At 48.5% G+C, this 15,614-nt stretch overlaps 1 protein-coding gene across 2 annotated transcripts in view; it reads left to right on the top strand.

Annotated features, from left to right (window-relative positions):
- Positions 1–14,956, top strand: part of LOC118510850 (bone morphogenetic protein receptor type-1B) — a 122,672-nt gene extending 107,716 nt beyond the window's left edge. For both annotated transcript variants that reach the window (XM_036053181.1, XM_036053182.1), the window contains 2 exons: positions 12,220–12,407; positions 12,484–14,956. In XM_036053181.1, coding sequence (XP_035909074.1) covers positions 12,220–12,407; positions 12,484–13,788 — 1,493 coding nt within the window. In that variant the 3' untranslated portion in view covers positions 13,789–14,956. The remainder of the gene's footprint in view (positions 1–12,219; positions 12,408–12,483) is intronic.
- The last annotated feature ends 658 nt before the right edge of the window (positions 14,957–15,614 follow it).

Raw genomic sequence — 15,614 nt, 5'->3', positions numbered from 1 at the left:
CAGCAACCCTTAACGCCGAGTGTGTTCGTCTTGTGGAGTTGGCACGAAAAGGACAAACTTGAAGGGTTCTCCCTTCATCTCACACAGCATCATTCACTGTGTGCGATGGGATATCCTGTTCTTGATGTCTCCTGAGGGGAAGTTCCCACTTCAACTTCAACTTACCCCCCAAACGCGGTTTCTGAACAAAAACCAGTTCTCAGCATACTCTCTCGCGAGAACTCGCTCCAACCACAGGGAATCTCCTTACGGCAGCATGCCGTGCCACACAAACACCACCAAGCAAAAGGGGGGTTGGTTTCGATGGTGTCGAACGTGCGCGCGCGCACTCGGGTGAAGAGGGTTGTAGATCATAATCAATTGGCTCGTTTGGGGTCTGGTCTGGTTTCAACCCCGTTCCATGCCATGTGGATGGTGGTACGCACGATCTTCCTGCGGAGCCGTTAGCAGCCGCCTTCCGTGTGCTGGTGGTTGTGTGAGGCAGAGACAAAACACCATCTCATAATGCTAGTAGTGGTGAGGTTGGACGGTGATGGTGGATAGCAATAAATAATAATCGCTTCGCACAAGGCGGCTGCTGGCTGGAGTTTCCGCGATCTGCTTGGTTTCGGCCAAGATCACGATCGCGCGATTTCTGAGATGCGCCCCCTTGTGGGAGCACGCGCGCGCGCGCGAGATCGGACCGAGAGTTTTGCGCGCCTTGGGGCCTTTTGGATACATTTACTTCCTGCTATTAGTGCCCTTCTTTACGCGCGTTCATTGATGAGGCTTTTTTTTTGGTGGGTCCACGTTTTTAGCTTCTTGATTCGAGCATGCGGCTCTAAGCGATCATTTCCTTCTTCAGGAAGAAGAATGCTTCAACTTATTTTGGGGTCTCTTTTTCAGCTCAAACGCTTCCATTCCTTCCTCCATTCGTTAAAGCACTTTTGCTTAATAGTGTGCTAATCAGATGTTAGAAGACGCTTAATTTAATGCTCCCGAAATACGAGACCTCAATCTTTTGGATTCTCGAAACGGAATACAACTCTCGAAGAAATCTTAACTTTCGGATCAGACACAGCCAGGAGGTTTAACGATGAAGTCTAGCCCTTTAGAAGTGTAGGAGGACCTCTTACCGCTCGGAGTTCCTGTTTTTTATTGCCTTGTCGGTAACCACTATCGTGTCCCTGTTTCATGAATATATCCTCCAACATCGCTCCTCCCCGAATAGTGGCGATAAAAATGTACAAAAACTGTTTTGTTTGGACCGGTTCGCTTAGGTCCAAAAGAGTGGCTGGAGATGGGTATCCATGGGTTTGCTTTGCTGCTACTTCCCAGTCGTTCCTCGTCCAAGTGGGGTTCCCTTTGTGCGAATGTATAATTTATGGTATTCATTTTCGGTTGATCGAAATGATTAATTGACACCAATTGTGTTGTGCTCGGGTATGTATCGCGCCCAGGGTTCATGGTCCGGGAGGTATCCGGGAGATTTCGGTTCGGTGTCTCGCGGGTACCGTTTGAATTTGATTGAAATTTATGGTGCCGTACGGTAGTAGTAGCCCGCACGGGAGGTGGCGGAAGCAGCCGGCAGCACCACAGATAAGGTGTGTGGTAGGTACATTCGCAGCATACTTTGCGATGAAGTAGGGAAAGAGATTCCCTGCGGTTCTGGGCTGTGGAGACCGGTTTTGGTGTAGTCTTCGGGTTCTCCCGAACAAAAAACACCGGGAGAGCATTGTTGCCGGAGGAACCTCCAGCCAAAAGCGACAGTGATCTATTAGGGTGTTGGGTGTGTAAGTTGTTGCTTCTGGTTTTGTTGTGGAGTTCATTCGCAGCCAACCGATAGAGAGTGTACATTGAGGCTGGATATTAGTCTGGATTGTTTCCGATGTTTGCTACGAACTGGTTTTACACTGCTAGGGAAAGGATCGCAAACAATCATGCTCCCTAATAGAGATCTAGGGGGTACCTGAACACTTTGAAAATCTCTGGAAGAAAGATTGTTTTCCTATGCTCTTAACGTTCTCGTAATGGAGAGTTCTAATTATTTTCCTAAACGAGATCATCTATAGAATGAAGAGGGAGAGAAAAGGACTGCTGCACAACTATTTATCACCTCAATTTGAGCCTCTCAACGTACAAGCAAATTCATTCTCACTAGATGTGTTTGTCTCGCTTATTATTACCTAGCGAGCGTTGTAGCCTCAATTTCTTCAACAATTACAATGCCGAATAATATTGCGCTATGCAGATTAATGCCTGGAAGTATGCAATTATCGTTTAAAAGGCTATAAAATGTCTGTAAGAAGATTTCTATTTAAATCTCTGGTCATTCGATACGTCCAAAGGTCACTTGTCCCATTTCAAGATAATCGAAAAATTAAATTGCATACCTCCAGGCGGGAACATGGAGGACAAAATGTTGAATGCATAATTATTTAAGGGAAGTAAGTACCTTACAGCAATTTTTTTGTGCTACGAGCGTTCATAGTCACCTTTCGAAAGGGGTTCCCTCTTATATTTCAAGCAAGACTAGCTAGATTTCCTCTTCGCTCGTTGAGAATATGTAAAAAAGAACCCTCCTAAAAGGATTTGGAATCGGCCAGACGGTATTTTTCGTTCTTCTTTGTCTGTAATATATTCAACAATTCCTTCGTTTTTTTTTGCTACCTTCTACCACCCTGTTGGCAACACGGGCCAAATATCGGGTTGGCAAGAAATTGGTGCGCTGCATAATAACTAGCACACGCTCGGCATGTGCGCTTCGTGCGGTTGAATATTTCATCTAGCCCCCGGCCCGCGGCGTGTAGGTGAGCGAGCGAGCGAACGATCGCGCGAGCGTGGGAGGTACTTAAGACAGCGGCGGAACAATTATTATAATGCTGCCTACATAAATACGGCAACAGGCCGGTAAGGAGATACCTCCGGTCCCGGTGTCTATGCACGGCCTGGCTGTCTGGAAGAGCTTGGCAGAGGAGCTCTCACCCGACCGAACTCCTTCCCGGCGGGACTCGCAGCCGAACGCGATCGTGCTGTTGTGCGTGTTGCTTTGCTGTGTGATCTTGTTTCCTATCCGATCTGATCGCACGGGGAACGATCAATTCGTGCAGCAGCACCATATTGCGCATAAACCACCCCCTCTTATGGGTGGGAGTTTTGATGTTTGATTGAAAGCGCAGCGTGCGGACAAACGGGGGCGGTCAGGATGTTGGGAGTTGGGAGGAAAAATGCTTTATTCAAATTATCTTCTCACCTTCCTCCCCCCTTTCAGTTTCTCTCCCACACCAGACAAAACTGTGGTGGCGTTGTCCAATCACTGGTGGTCGAGCGAGGGCCTTTCCAGATCGATCAGTGATCGGATCGTTTCGACGCCCTGTTTTGTGGCCGGATGCTGTACTCTGTCGAGCGCGTTGAATTAGTGCGGGTTCGCGCAGCTGCTCGTGTGTGTGTGTGTGTGCGCTTGCGCACGCTCTTACTTTGCACTGGGCCGATCGATCGCTTCTAGATGGTGTAATAGGCGTGTAGGCGTCAAGCTCCGACCGTATGCTTCGCGATCGGTTGAACGGTTGTGCAAACACATCGAAGCGAAGAATAAGCTAAGCTGGGTTGTTATGATTCCAATTCTAACCCCCCGAATGAAACAGCACACATATAAGCGTGTATGTACGATGTACCACAAACATGTGTAGCAGCCCGTTACCGTCTCCTACATCCAATGGACCATATGGTTTTGATTTATCACTCACTAATCACCAAACACGAGAGCATCCCTCTCGAGTTGTTCCCTCTGAGGCATCAATCAACGGTTTTTTTTTTCGGCGAGGCGATCTCTCGCTCTGTCTCGCGCCAGATGTGATGTTTTGGTTGGACCCTGGAAGGATGGCTGTAAATACATGACCGAGGCAACCCCTATCTGTTGGTCCGCCCCCCTAAAGGGCTTGTTATGTTTTGGCTTCTGGTTTTCTGGTTGGTGGACGGACACGCGTCCGAGCTTGAAGCACCCAGCATGGAGCAACTTTCCATAACTGGTGGTGTCTCGTTGACAGATAGTTGTAGTAAGGGGCGCACGATTAGCGATCAGTAGAGAGAAAAAAAAAACGAGGTAGCGACTCATTATACTCAACAGATATGTCCTTGGACACGAAATTGGAGTACTAATCGAGGTGCCGATATCTGGACACACCTGGAGAGAACAGACGAGGGTTCTCTAGCCCCGCGTGTGGTACAACACAACTCGTGAAGTGATCCGTCGCACGTGTCTCCGTGGATATACTCGCTCGAGGAGGACTCCTTAGGTAAACCCTAGCAATCGTTTCCGATTTTGTACGTCAACTCGAAGGGGAAGTCGCGCACTACTCGCTTCGGTGTGTCACATGATTGCGTTATGCAGAACGCAGAAGCGCGCAGACTGGTTGACGTCAATGTTACGTGCGCACCTCTGTACGGTGGGTTGTGCTGCTAGCAGGTAATCTTCCGGTTTCTGGTGCTAGCGGTTACAAATTGGATTGCGTTAACTACGTTAGCCGCCGGTGTGTGTGCCCGGGAGTGTAATATGTAGCGAAGTTGTACCGGAAAACCATGTCGTCGTTGTGTTCTGGATGCACAGAGGAAACGCCCGGATTACAAACAACCACCCTCTCGTTCTTACACAGAGCCAAAGGTAGGCGCTGGTTCGCATCACACACATTCGCAGTAAAATTAGCATGTTCTGCGGGCACAGTACAGTGTTGTTGTTGCGACACAACGACCTTAATTTTTCGCGAACTCACTGCGCGATGCGGGACGCGCGACGTCGAGTGTGTTGAACCCGTGCTACGAAAGGTTGATTGGGATGGTTTGGTCCCCGAGACTGGCTGGGCACTGGCAGGCGAATCTGTATGCGATCGACACTGATTGGCAACGGGGTTTTTTAGAACGTTGTGATGCACAATTGGGTCATCATCTGGGTGAGAGGAATTCTTGGCGATTTGTGGTCGATTCTCGCAACTCGTGGCGGATCTTGTGTGACTCATAGTGTTTTGGGCGTGATTTATCCGTTCTCGCTCTCAATTCTCCTTTGACCTTTCTTAACGGTTTTTAATAGTAATCCACGACATCCATCCTCCGGTTTGGTGCTGGACTCCCCGGAATACTAATGCCCACCCGGCTTTAGACCCCGGTACCGAATTCTACGCCGTGTCGTAAAAATGGACATTTATGGCAGTTTTTTGAGTGCGCTGCGATCGAAAAACCGATCGCGGTGACACATTCATTCGATCAGTCGCGCGTGATCTCTGGGGCCTGTTCAGGTCTGTTTTTTTTTTTTATTTTTGCTGCCTGATCGTCCGGGATCCGATTGGTGGACTGATTCATTCACCGAATACGAACCCGGTTCCCCTTCGACCAGTATCTTGCCGATACGATCGATGAGTCAGGGCGCGCTACGAAATAAATATGCTAATATATCCACAGCAAGTAGCGAGGCACAGAGACGCGGGTGTGATGGAGGCGATCGAAATGGTGGCACACACCAAACCCAAGCCACTGCCACTTCGACATTCGCGCGAGATGTTCGATTAATGCGTTTTGGGAAGTTTTTGAATGGGTGTGCTTTTTTGTGTGGAAGCCCCCCCCCCCCCCTCCCATCCACATCACCATGGTGTCCTACCCTTCGTCTAACCTATATCCCCCAGCGGGAGGTCCTGTCAGATCGTCCTCACCTTCTTCTTCTGTGCTTTGCCAGTCAGGGAAGGTCCGTGTGATTGATCGAAAGGCTTCAAAGCTGACGGTTTGTTGTTCACTTCGTGTCGATTTGACGCAGCAGGGAAGAAACGGCCGAAACCAACCCAACCGAAACGAATCGTTCGTTCGTACGTTCATTCCGGGACCCGTCCATGTGTGTCCAATGTCTGTCGTTTCGGGTTTTTGATTCTACGCCTTCATATCTTCAAGCTTTGATTTTTATGGCCTTTAGTGTGGCAAATTTATCGATCATTTTCGAACGATGAGATTGGGGGCTCCGGCAAACCGGCTTTCGGAACGATCCCACTGTGGTCCCACACACAGCCGGAAGTGAGAAGAATTTAATTGCAATTTTATTAAAAATCGCCAAAAAACAAACAGCTGCATGGATTGTGCGCGAACAGAAGCCAGAAACGGTTCGAAAGATAGTTGCGAGTAGTCCATCAGGCGAATGTGCGCGAGCGGTCGGGGACACTGTTGGAAACCGAAGACGTTTGAAGCGCAAATATTGATCTTTTGGCCCTCCGTGCACGCAAAACAACGCTTCGACAGTGGTTCGACAAATGTCATCGATGGTCAGCAGCAGCAGCAGTAGCAGCAATAGCGGCGGACGTTGTTGTCATCGTTTGCGTTGAGTTATGCGCCCGTTTACTGGCGTGGGTGGAAACCCCCCAGGAATGCTCTCCTTCCCCGTGCGCCTTACGCATCGGAAGTTCATGTCGAACTGCCCGTTGTGTGTGTGTGTGTGATGCTGTCAATGGCCGTCGTGTCCTCGCCCGATGCGCCCTGCTGTCTACGTCTTCAAGGAACCGCAGCCTGTGTCTCTGCGTCGTCAGTTGTGACACCAGGATATTAATAGACGCTACGGATGGGTGAGAACGAGCGCACGACACCGCGCCGCGGATGTCTGCGCTACAATGTGTTACAATGTACGGCGAGAAGGATGTGTGTGGCCGCACAGCTCACCCCAATAGAGAGACAGAGAGTGGAAAGAACGATTCATTTTATCTTACTACTTGGCCCCATGCGGAGGATGCTGCCATTGGAGGACGCGCGCAGCATAGAGACTTTCCCCCTACCAATGGATGTAATGGATTTCCGTCGACGAATGACAGCAACACAAGCGAGCACAAGCACCCCGAGAGTGCTGTGTGACAAAAAGAATCATTATGTATAGTTCAATCATTTTTTTTTTTGCTCGTTGGCTCCTCACCAACTCCTTCGCCCATCTAGCGGGAGAAATTAACGAGGGGTCTCTGTAAGTCTTCCCAAAAGAAGCGTCCTTTGTAGTAGTGTATCAGAGCTGTGGTTCGAAAATTTCGAAAAACTGATGCATCACTGCAGCATCATCATCATCATCAACCACCCAACCGTCCCACACCGACGAGGAAAGTTACCGAAAGAGGAGGGACCCAGAGAGGTCAGCCAGAGAGATCCATACCGATAAAGCAGCAACAGTTCGTCCATTCTTAGGAACGGCACGAAACCCGCCGATGGTTCTTGACGGTTGTTTCGCCTTTTGCCATGACATTTGTTCTGCTTCGTGAGATGGCAAGTTCAATCGTCCGACGACGACGACGACGACGCTGTTGATGCTTTTGAACCCTGTTTTGTACGCTTGTCTTGTTGGACGTGTGAAACGTGGGGTTCGGCTTTCGCCGCGCGCTCTCTCGCTTGCTGTGTCATCCCCGTTTCCGCGGGAATGGACGAGGCGAAGATCAACTCAAACATGTGTTTTGTTATGCAAATTCTGACCGACCCGCAAGGGGTCGGTCGCGACGTTTGTCGCGCGGACGAGGAAGGCATAACACCGAAAAGTAGAAACTCCAGAAAGATCTTCAGAATGTCGTTACAAAAAAAAACCTCAGGCGCGGGTGTGTATACCACAAACGCCGGAGCTAGCAGGGCCCTTCCATAACTTTCTAAAGGCTTCGGAGATAATTTATGATAGATAAGATTTCTTCTGGCAGCCATCATCATTGCTGCTTGCGTGCCGGGGTCGGATGAAACTTCAATATCTGCTCCGGTGTGTCCCGGTATTCTCGTGACATTCAATTGCCTGCATTGTCCTCTCCACAAATCAAAACAGATCCTCCTCTAAACAGACTGGAAACAAATACTGGCGACCCAGCTATTGCTTAGCTGCACGCTCCGGGGTCATATTTGTTCTTGGTGTGTGCTTGTATGCTTAGTTTGCGGTACTACACGAGCCTAGAGATTTTGAGCTGGCTCAACGATGGAGAGGTGTTTTCTCCTCTTATATTTGGAGTGTACGCTAGAACAGACCGCGGGAGATGATGATGTGTCAACAATTAAGTTGAACAGTTTGTTTGACGTGTGTGTGTATGCATGGCTTGCTGCGCACGGCAAACGGATCGCCAGCTCTTCTACACACCAGTGACAGATCTTCGCCCGGTCACGTCATCACACCATCTGTCCGTCAAACTCGATAGTGGCTTGTTGATGGCCGGAGTTCTGTTCTAGTCTCGCCTATGTCCAAGATCTCTGATTAGCTTAATGTTCCTCCATATCCGCCCAGCACACGCGGTACTACGATGTGGAACAGTGCGTGAAAGGGACCAGCAGCTCCATTTCGCCATCTCGCGAAAGATCAAGACCATAGTGTGACAGTACACCGTTGAGCGCAAGATCTTGTTGTGTGTCTATCAAATCAATAAGCGTCTCTCGGTGCCTGACACCTCACAGTCCCTACTGTGCGAATGACTAAAACAATTAGCATATGTTGTGAGCATCGAGCTCTTGGCTGTGATGTTTTGGAAGATTAGCAGGGATTTCCTCTTGTTTTGGTACGTCTTTTTCTCGCTCTCCCTCTCTCACTCCTTCTCGGTTTCCTGCCCGGTCGAGGATGTCAGCTAGCTGTCAGCTTAACGCTATGACGCACGTCCGTACGGTCCGTACGTCTGCCATCGGATGTCCAGAGTATAAGCAGACCTTTAGTGTAGGACCTTATCACTTATTCAACCAAAAATCAGCAGCAACCCCGTTTTCCGAATTGCATCCCGCGTACACCAGTTTTATTGGAGAGGTTTTGGAAAAAAAAATTCTAACCCAGAACCCCTTGAGCGGAATCGGGTAGCCTGTGTCTGTACGTTCCAAACTCCTAAAAAAAGGAACGAAAATCCCAATTTTGTGTTTTGTTGCATTATACATATGCTGTTGGTCTCTGGTTCCTCCCTCCAAGTGTGTCTCTGTGTGTGACGCAAGGGAATGAGGAAGAATGTATAAATAATATTTTTGTTTATCTTCTACCACCGAAACCTTCCGCGTCTATCCAATATCCCCCCCCCCTCCTTTCCCCTCATTTGGCTTGACTGCCCTGCCCGCTGGAACTGATGATACGATGAGGTAACATTTAAATCGTGGAAAAAAGGGCACGGCAAACGACGACCATTCTCACAACAGGCCTTCTGGAGCGCGCGCATGCCGGGTGCTAGTGAAGCATTCCAGATCACCACCCAGATCTCCCGGTGGTACACACAATCATTATCCGGCAATATTTTTATGGCTATGAAATGTAATCATGAAGAAAAACCCGGGACGCAGAATCGGTATGATATCCGCGTGGTGTGGAGTGTTTAGACATCAAAGGAATTAGAGAGGAGGTAGTGGTGTGTATGTTGTGTGAGTTTATTATCGTTTTTTTTTTTCTTTTCTCGGTGTAGAACTCATGAAGTCCCCACCAAAAGGTGTCCGCTTATCAGGGAGTATGTTGCGAACGTTGTCGTGTATCAAGGGCCCTTTCCGATGATAGCTTGATGTGTTGTTGATGATAGGAGCGAGAACTGCCTTGATACCTTCGGATCCCTTCCCAAAACCTCACCAGGTGGTGTAGTGGACACGGCGATAGAGTAGTGTGTGTGTGTGTGTCGCTCTTCATCACTGATAAACTTATCACTTGTCATATAGTTAAGCGCGCGTGCGACAATGCAACCCCTTTCAATTCTAGGAAGTTGTCCAGAGCGACCGGGGTGTTATGGTTCTGCTTACCAAGCTGTCTCTCATTAAAACCGTGTCAATGTGTTGTCCTCAGCTACCCATCTCTGTGTGTAGGAAAATTGGCAACCATCAGAGGCCCATCAAAGTGTCTGCGCGCCTCAAAAACCCTTATTGTTGTCTTCTGGCACCTGGCAAAAAATAACTGAAGCAATCACAGGGTACACACAGGAAGTGCGTAAAGGGACGCTTGTCTATCTGGACGCACCTTTTTTGTTGCTGGCTGTTAAAGCAGGGTATGAGACTGGTCACTTGATTGATCGATTAAACGCCTGAAAGGGAGTATGGAGCGCAAAATCATAGTCGCCAGACGATTGGCAATAGTTTTGCGTGTGGTGGCTCCAGAGCAGGCATAAGGCAGTACCCCGGATAGAAGACGCCTCGGTCTCGGCTGTTGTTTGACTTATCTGTCTGCAGGCTTATTTGGCGCCAGTTTACATGATCGATGGGTGGGCTCTGAGACTTTGAACGAGAGTTCTCCGGCGAGGTGAAATTTGCGATCATTGACCAAAAAAAAAATGTTTGGAACTACCGGTAACACTCTTGAGGTAGAATTTCCTGATCACAAGTTGAGACTTCTTGAAATAATCCCTCCGACTGAGCTCTACCCCCGGAACGATCTGAGCTGAAAACAACACCCCGAAGAACAGTCGCCTCATTCGGCGATTCGGTGTTTGGCTTATGAAAATTAATGTAGGACATGGTCATGGTCATCGGTTTAAGCTGTCATCGTGTACAAGTGGTGCGTGCTACTGTCGTGTCGGTCGTGCCCGTTGAGTTTCCCGGGGACACCACCACCACAACTCGCAATATCTCACTGTGTCATATTTCGTGTTCCCAACAGCGAAGAGCAGGTATAATTTACAACTCTGTTTTTTACGCTCTTCCTCTGTTGGGGTTCGCCTCGGAAGCATTAGCTGGTTAAAAGAGGACTGCTTTTGTGCTTCGCGTTGCAATCAGCTGGTCACGACTTTGCGCTACGCGTCCGCATCATCAGCAGGTCCACCAGAGCCAAAGGATTAATGTGTTTGTTTGCTTTGATTTGTTTGCGATGTTTCGGTACCGTCCACCGTTGTTGCTTGCCATTACAAGCGTAATGGAAAATTTCGATGCAGTTACAGCATGCATCCGAAGGCTTCTTTTTGCTCCCCCCCGCCCCTCCATGTTCACGATGCGGAGAAGATCCGCTTGATATCAGTTACACACAAGGCTTTGCGCACGGTTCAGGCGCGACTGATAACAACCCACTCACTCGCTCGCTCGCTCGCCACCCAAAACACGCATTCTTATCTTAATGTCGGTCAAACGCTTCGACAATGAACTTGTCGGGAGGGAGAAAGATTTCCCCCCGAAATAAAGTATCGAGCAAGGTTAATAAAAACCACACTTTCGCCACCCAGTACCTGAGCGAGGTGCGTGTGTCCTTCGGGGGTTTTGTTTGGACACGAGGTACGTGCGATTGCACGAGTATCGCTACCTCCGGAAGATGTTGGTAGCGTTTATCGCCGATACCCAAAAACAAATTACCCATCCAAACGTGGCCTCTGGACAACCTTAACCAGGTCTTCTCCTCCACCTTAATCTTGCGATCACGAGGCGAACCTCCCTGGGAAGTTGGGGAGTATCACGCGATCCTCCTTCGCCGCTGTTTGAGGGAACGGGCTGGCAGTAAGCGAAGATTTATTGCGGACGTGTCACATCAAACGCACTTCTTTGGATCACCGCTTGGCTCCGTGTGTGTGTGTGTGTGTGATAAAAAGTTTCTAGTTTTCTCCCCAAAAAACAGCAGGCCCAATGTTTGTGATTGCGCGAGAATCGAGAGGGATTAAAATTCGATCCATCGTCGTCGTCGTCGTCGTCGACCGGGTGGTCGTCAACTTCCCGATCGAGTGGCTGGCAAATTGCACAGAGGACAACCGTACATAACCCGTAATGCCTATTAGGCGGAAAGCAAGGAAATACGATGTTGCTCAATTTATTTATTTTTTGCGCAGCTTTATCACAAATCGTTAAATCACACGACCAAAATCGGACTTGTGAGAATATCGTTGTTATTGGTGTGATGGTTTGCTTTTACATCCTGCAATAACGGCCGGTACGATATCTAAGATATAGGAAATTTGGTGGATAGCCTTCCGCGAAACGTTAGATCATATTTTGGGTTTAAAATTTGGAGGAACTAGAATCGCTTCTGAGAGAGAAGTGAGAGGCCTCATGAATCTACTCAATGGCATATTCCTCAATCATCTTTTGTAATCGAGATTGCATACTTGCAGGCGGTTTTTCTTTTTTCTTGTCAACCGTCTTTGCGAAATTAATTGCCCGGTAGCGAAATGCTTCCTCTTACAAGATCCGCCCCAACTGATCGAGCCCTCCGCACTTTATCGCTTCGCGCCAGCTCCACATTATCGCTCTGAATCAATCGTGCGTTTGTTGTTTGTTATGTTACGGTGCTTCCCGTTCAATATTCTAACCAGAGAATCGTATTTTCTTTCCCATCAACAGCGCGCGTACTAACATGCTACTGCGAGGGCCACTGTCCAGGAAACGTACAGAATGGAACGTGCGAGACGCGACCCGGCGGTTCCTGCTTCGTATCGGTTGAGGCAGTGCTGGACGAGGAAACGAAGCAGCTAGTGCCGGAATGGAGTCACGGCTGTATGTCACCGGAGCAGGGTGGTGGATTACTACAGGTAGGCTAAGCATGATCCCGATCGTCCCATCGGTCACCATTCTCTAACGCTCGTTCTTTCTTTCCTCAATTTTTAGTGCAAAGTTGGTCAAGTGTCCCCGCAACTACACGGCAAAAGTATCGTCTGCTGCGACAACGAGGATCTATGCAACCAAGACCTGAAACCGAACTACAGTCCCCGCACCACAACCACCCCGGAACCCCCGCTGGTGAACACGAACACCATGCCACTGTTTGCGCTCGTCATATCCGTTGCCTTGTGCCTTGGTTTGCTGGTTCTCGTCCTTGGTGCGATCTACTGTATGTACCGAAGGCGCGAAAAGCGAAAACCGGCCTACCTGATGAACTCGCTGTACAACACCACCAACGGGCACATGCCGATAGCGGACCTGGTAGAGCAAACGAGCGGCAGCGGTTCGGGATTGCCCCTGCTCGTGCAACGCACCATCGCCAAGCAGATCCAGATGGTGCACTCGGTCGGCAAGGGCCGGTACGGTGAGGTATGGCTAGCGAAGTGGCGTGACGAGAAGGTAGCGGTGAAGATATTCTTCACCACCGAGGAAGCGTCCTGGTTCCGGGAGACCGAAATCTATCAGACCGTACTAATGCGCAACGAAAACATCCTGGGCTTCATTGCGGCCGACATCAAAGGGACGGGTTCGTGGACGCAGATGCTGCTCATAACGGACTATCACGAGCTGGGTTCGCTGCACGATTACCTCCAGAAGCGTGTGCTCAACCCGCACATGCTGAAAACGCTCGCCTTTTCGCTAGCGTCCGGTGTGGCGCATCTGCACACGGAAATCTTCGGCACACCGGGCAAACCATCGATCGCGCACCGTGACATCAAGAGCAAGAACATACTGGTGAAGCGGAACGGGCAGTGTGCGATCGCGGACTTTGGGCTGGCGGTGAAGTATACGAGCGAGCTGGACGAGATACAGATTGCACCGAACTCGCGCGTCGGTACGCGCCGCTACATGGCACCGGAGGTGCTGAGCGAAACGCTCGATCTGAAGGTGTTCGAAGGCTTCAAGATGGCGGACATGTACTCGGTGGGGCTGGTGTTTTGGGAGATGGCGCGGCGCTGCATAACGACGGTGCGGGGCGCTAAAAACACGACCACGTGCGAGGATTACGCGCTGCCGTACCAGGATGTGGTACCGTCCGATCCGAGCTTCGAGGATATGTATGCGGTGGTGTGCGTGAAGGGCGTCCGGCCACCGATCCCGCAGCGGTGGCAGGACGAGGACATTCTCGTAGTATTATCGAAGATCATGCAGGAATGTTGGCACCCGAGCCCGGCCGTACGGTTAACGGCGCTGCGGGTCAAGAAAACGCTCGTCAAGCTCGAGACGGACTGTACGATTAAGATAGTGTAAAGAAGCGACCGAGGGGAGCATGATTATTGCCCGGTGGTTTCGTGCTACGTGCTAAGAGTAAGAGCCTTATTTATTCGTCGCCGCCATGCCGGCCTACTGTGAGCCGGTGGGTCGAGAGTCCGGGATATTGTTGTAAATATGTTCATCGTGTGTTCCCCATCGCGCACCGGAACACGCCGCGCACCGGTTTCTCGCCACGCGGCGGTAACACACGCGGTTCACAGATGTTGGCGCGCGCGCGCGCGGTCTCTCTATGTTTTTATATTTGCCATACTTTAACCCTTAAGGTGTGTAGGCTTAAGAACGGTAGTACTAGGCACTAGTGAACAATAGCGCAGACCGGCAGCGTACAGTAGGTAGGGAACATCCGCTTTTTGGAAGGATGTGAAGACAGTTTACTACTGCCTCAATTCGTTTTAATTTTCTTCACTGAAAATGACACAACGAAAAAGGCACCTGACAAAGGGTGTATGTGTGTGTGTGCGTGTGTAAATGCGTCCACTAAATGCTTTATGCGTATAGGTGTAAATTTCCGTTTGGTTTGTAGATTTGAGCTAGAATAGGAATTAGGAAGGAAAGACACACACACAAACACGTACACTTTTCCCTTTTCTTAAGCAATTGTTAAAACAAGGCACTCACAACCTTACATCCCCTTCACAGGAAAATTCTTTCCCCCCCCCCCCCCCCCCCCGTAACCTTCCGGATCCATTCAACCGGTTTCGTATTTTCTCAATGTTGAGAAAAGGATTTAGTTTCCAACTCATTGTACATACCGTAAACAGAAGCAGATTGCGAACACAATACATTGGGAGGACATTGTCGGACTCTTCGTTTTTGATAAGAGTCGTTCGGTTTTAGTTTTGTTTAAAAAAGAAATAAAAATAGTTTATTTTGCTTAGGGTTAATGCTTAGGATGCGAAGTGCGCTCACCTGTTTCACACGCAGGTCCGGAACACAATACCAGAGAAGCGTGTGTGTGTGTGTGAATGCGTGTGTATGTAAGCGTTTTAGAGCGTTGTGTAGAATTTTATGACATGTTAGCAGCAGAGGTGTTTTGTTTTCCCTTCTGGTAGGTTTTAGTTCATTTACGACAAAAAATACTTGTAGTGTGTAGTGGTGAAAATAAATAACAAAAAAATACAATTCGAAATGTGTAATAACGAAAGCTGCAATTTGTGTTATTTTTATTTTGTTTCTAACGAAGGAAAAGAAATTTATTGTTAGCTTTTAAATCACCAATCTTCAAGCAAAGCTTTCTAACATATTTTTAAGATCATTTAAATAAAAAAGGAACAAATAAAAATGAACAGCTAGAAGACAGTTATATTTAAAAAGCACCTAGCCTACTAGCGCCATCTATGTGTGAAAAACTTAAACTTATAGTATGACTAGCTTCCGCTAGATGTCGCTTTGAATTTTATTCCTGTAATGAGCCTGGCTAGTTACTCTAGCCGCTTGTAGGTGGCGCTACTGTAGAGATCATTGGTGTTTGAACCCAGATTTTATTGGATAAGTAATTAATTTTAATAATAATTTTCGCATAAGTTGAAAACTTTCAAGTTTTTAAAATATGATTTAAATTTTTCAATAGAAAACATAAAACAATATCACAAACAACGTCTCAAAACCATTGCACACACATTATTTTACCTTTGCAGCTTCTTTTTTAGTAATTTAATTGTAAATTCTACTGGCAACTATTTCCCCCCAAAATCGAACACCAATCACCTTAAAAAATTCCACAACAACAGCCAGCCCGACAGCACGCTAATAAACTCAGCCACCAGATGCAGACGATATGTGTAGCGAGCGGAGAGATTTGT

Source organism: Anopheles stephensi, chromosome 3 (assembly GCF_013141755.1).
Source record: "Anopheles stephensi strain Indian chromosome 3, UCI_ANSTEP_V1.0, whole genome shotgun sequence".
NCBI classification, from domain to species: domain Eukaryota; kingdom Metazoa; phylum Arthropoda; class Insecta; order Diptera; family Culicidae; genus Anopheles; species Anopheles stephensi.
This window is presented reverse-complemented; position numbering and strand designations above follow the sequence as displayed.